At 38.4% G+C, this 2,500-nt stretch overlaps 1 protein-coding gene across 1 annotated transcript in view; it reads left to right on the forward strand.

Moving 5' to 3' along the window:
- LOC148914325 (DNA-directed RNA polymerase subunit beta'-like) overlaps positions 1–752 on the forward strand; it is a 3,311-nt gene extending 2,559 nt beyond the window's left edge. The window contains 1 exon segment of the mRNA XM_089043723.1: positions 1–752. This exon segment is cut by the window's left edge and continues 1,224 nt beyond it. Within this exon segment, the coding sequence (XP_088899849.1) occupies positions 1–253 (253 nt within the window). The 3' untranslated portion in view covers positions 254–752.
- The last annotated feature ends 1,748 nt before the right edge of the window (positions 753–2,500 follow it).

The raw sequence follows: 2,500 nt of genomic DNA on the forward strand, positions 1-2,500 counted from the left end.
TTTAGATAGCCCTTTGTGGCTCCGGTGGCAGCTAGATCAACGCGTTATTACTTCAAGAGAAACTCCTATCGAAGTTCACTATGAATCTTTGGGTACCTATCATGAGATTTATGGGCACTATCTAATAGTAAGAAGTATAAAAAAAGAAATTATTTGTATATACGTTCGAACCACAGTTGGTCATATTTCTCTTTATCGAGAAATCGAAGAGGCCATCCAAGGGTTTTGCCGAGCCTACTCATATGGTACCTAATCATATGGTATCTAAGCGAAGTAATTCTATGACACCCGTGTGAGTTTGGGTTTCCGCAGTTCACCTAGTACCATAGTTACTGAATTTCTATGCGAATCAAGATCGAGAAAAGGAAGTTTTCCAATCATTGACTCAAACCCATTGTCGAACCCCACTCAGCGGAATAGGGAGGTACTTATGGCAGAACGGGCCAATCTGGTCTTTCACAATAAAGTGATAGATGGAACTGCTATTAAACGACTTATTAGGAGATTAATAGATCACTTCGGAATGGCATATACATCACACATCCTGGATCAAGTAAAGACTCTGGGGTTCCGACAAGCCACTGCTACATCCATTTCATTAGGAATTGATGATCTTTTAACAATACCTTCTAAGGGGTGGCTAGTCCAAGATGCTGAACAACAAAGTTTTATTTTGGAAAAACACCATCATTATGGGAATGTACACGCGGTAGAAAAATTACGCCAATCTATTGAGATATGGTATGCTACAAGTGAATATTTGCGACAAGAAATGAATCCTAATTTTAGGATGACCGACCCTTTTAATCCAGTCCATATGATGTCCTTTTCGGGAGCTAGAGGAAATGCATCCCAAGTACACCAATTAGTAGGTATGAGAGGATTAATGTCGGATCCACAAGGACAAATGATTGATTTACCTATTCAAAGCAATTTACGTGAAGGACTGTCTTTAACAGAATATATCATTTCTTGTTATGGAGCCCGAAAGGGAGTTGTGGATACTGCTGTACGAACATCGGATGCTGGATATCTTACACGCAGACTTGTTGAAGTAGTTCAACACATTGTTGTACGTAGAACAGATTGTGGCACCATCCGAGGCATTTCTGTGAGTCCTCGAAATGGGATGATGCCGGAAAGAATTTTTATACAAACATTGATTGGCCGTGTATTAGCAGACGATATATATATAGGCCCACGATGCATTGCCGTTAGAAATCAAGATATTGGTATTGGACTTGTCAATCGATTCATAACCCTTCAAACACAACCAATATCTATACGAACCCCCTTTACTTGTAAGAGTACATCTTGGATCTGCCGATTATGTTATGGCAGGAGCCCCACTCATGGCGACCTGGTTGAATTGGGAGAAGCTGTGGGTATTATTGCGGGTCAATCTATTGGAGAACCGGGCACTCAACTAACATTAAGAACTTTTCATACCGGTGGAGTATTCACAGGGGGTACTGCAGAACATGTACGAGCCCCTTCTAATGGAAAAATAAAATTCAACGAGGATTTGGTTCATCCCACACGTACACGTCATGGGCATCCTGCTTTTCTATGTTATATAGACTTGTATGTAACTATTGAGAGTGAAAATATTATACATAACGTGACTATTCCACCCAAAAGTTTGATTTTAGTTCAAAATGATCAATACGTAGAATCAGAACAAGTGATTGCTGAGATTCGCGCGGGAGCATACACTTTAAATTTTAAAGAGAGGGTTCGAAAACATATTTATTCTGACTCAGAGGGAGAAATGCACTGGAGTACTGATGTATACCATGCGCCGGAATTTACATATAGTAATGTACATCTTTTACCAAAAACAAGTCATTTGTGGATATTATCAGGAGGTTCGTGCAGATCCAGTGCAGTCCCTTTTTCACTCCACAAGGATCAAGATCAAACGAACGTTCATTCTCTTTCTGCTGAAGGAAGATATATTTATAGCCTTTCAGTAAATAATGATCAAGTGAAACACAAAAGTTTGAATCTTTCTGGTAAAAAAGAAAGTACAAGTCCTGATTATTCAGAATTAAATAGAATCATATATACGGGTCATTGTAATCTCATATTTCCTGCTATTCTCCATGATAATTCTGATTTTTTTTTATTGACAAAGAGGCGAAGAAATAGATTCATCATTCCATTCCAATCGATTCAAGAACGAGAGAAAGAACTAATGCCCCGTCCCAGTATTTCGATTGAAATACCCATAAATGGTATTTTTCGTAGAAATAGTATTCTTGCTTATTTCGATGATCCTCAATACAGAAGAAAGAGTTCGGGAATTACTAAATATGGAACTGTAGGGTTGCATTCAACCCTCAAAAAAGAGGATTTAATTGAGTATCGAGGAGTTAAAGAATTTAAGCCAAAATACCAAATGAAAGTAGATCGATTTTTTTTCATTCCCGAGGAAGTGCATATTTTACCCGAGTCTTCTTCCATAATGGTACGGAACAATAGTATCATTGGGAGAGAT

The sequence above is a fragment of the Prunus mume genome, unplaced genomic scaffold (assembly GCF_029339155.1).
Source record: "Prunus mume cultivar Tortuosa unplaced genomic scaffold, ASM2933915v1 scaffold20, whole genome shotgun sequence".
In the NCBI taxonomy this organism is placed as follows: domain Eukaryota; kingdom Viridiplantae; phylum Streptophyta; class Magnoliopsida; order Rosales; family Rosaceae; genus Prunus; species Prunus mume.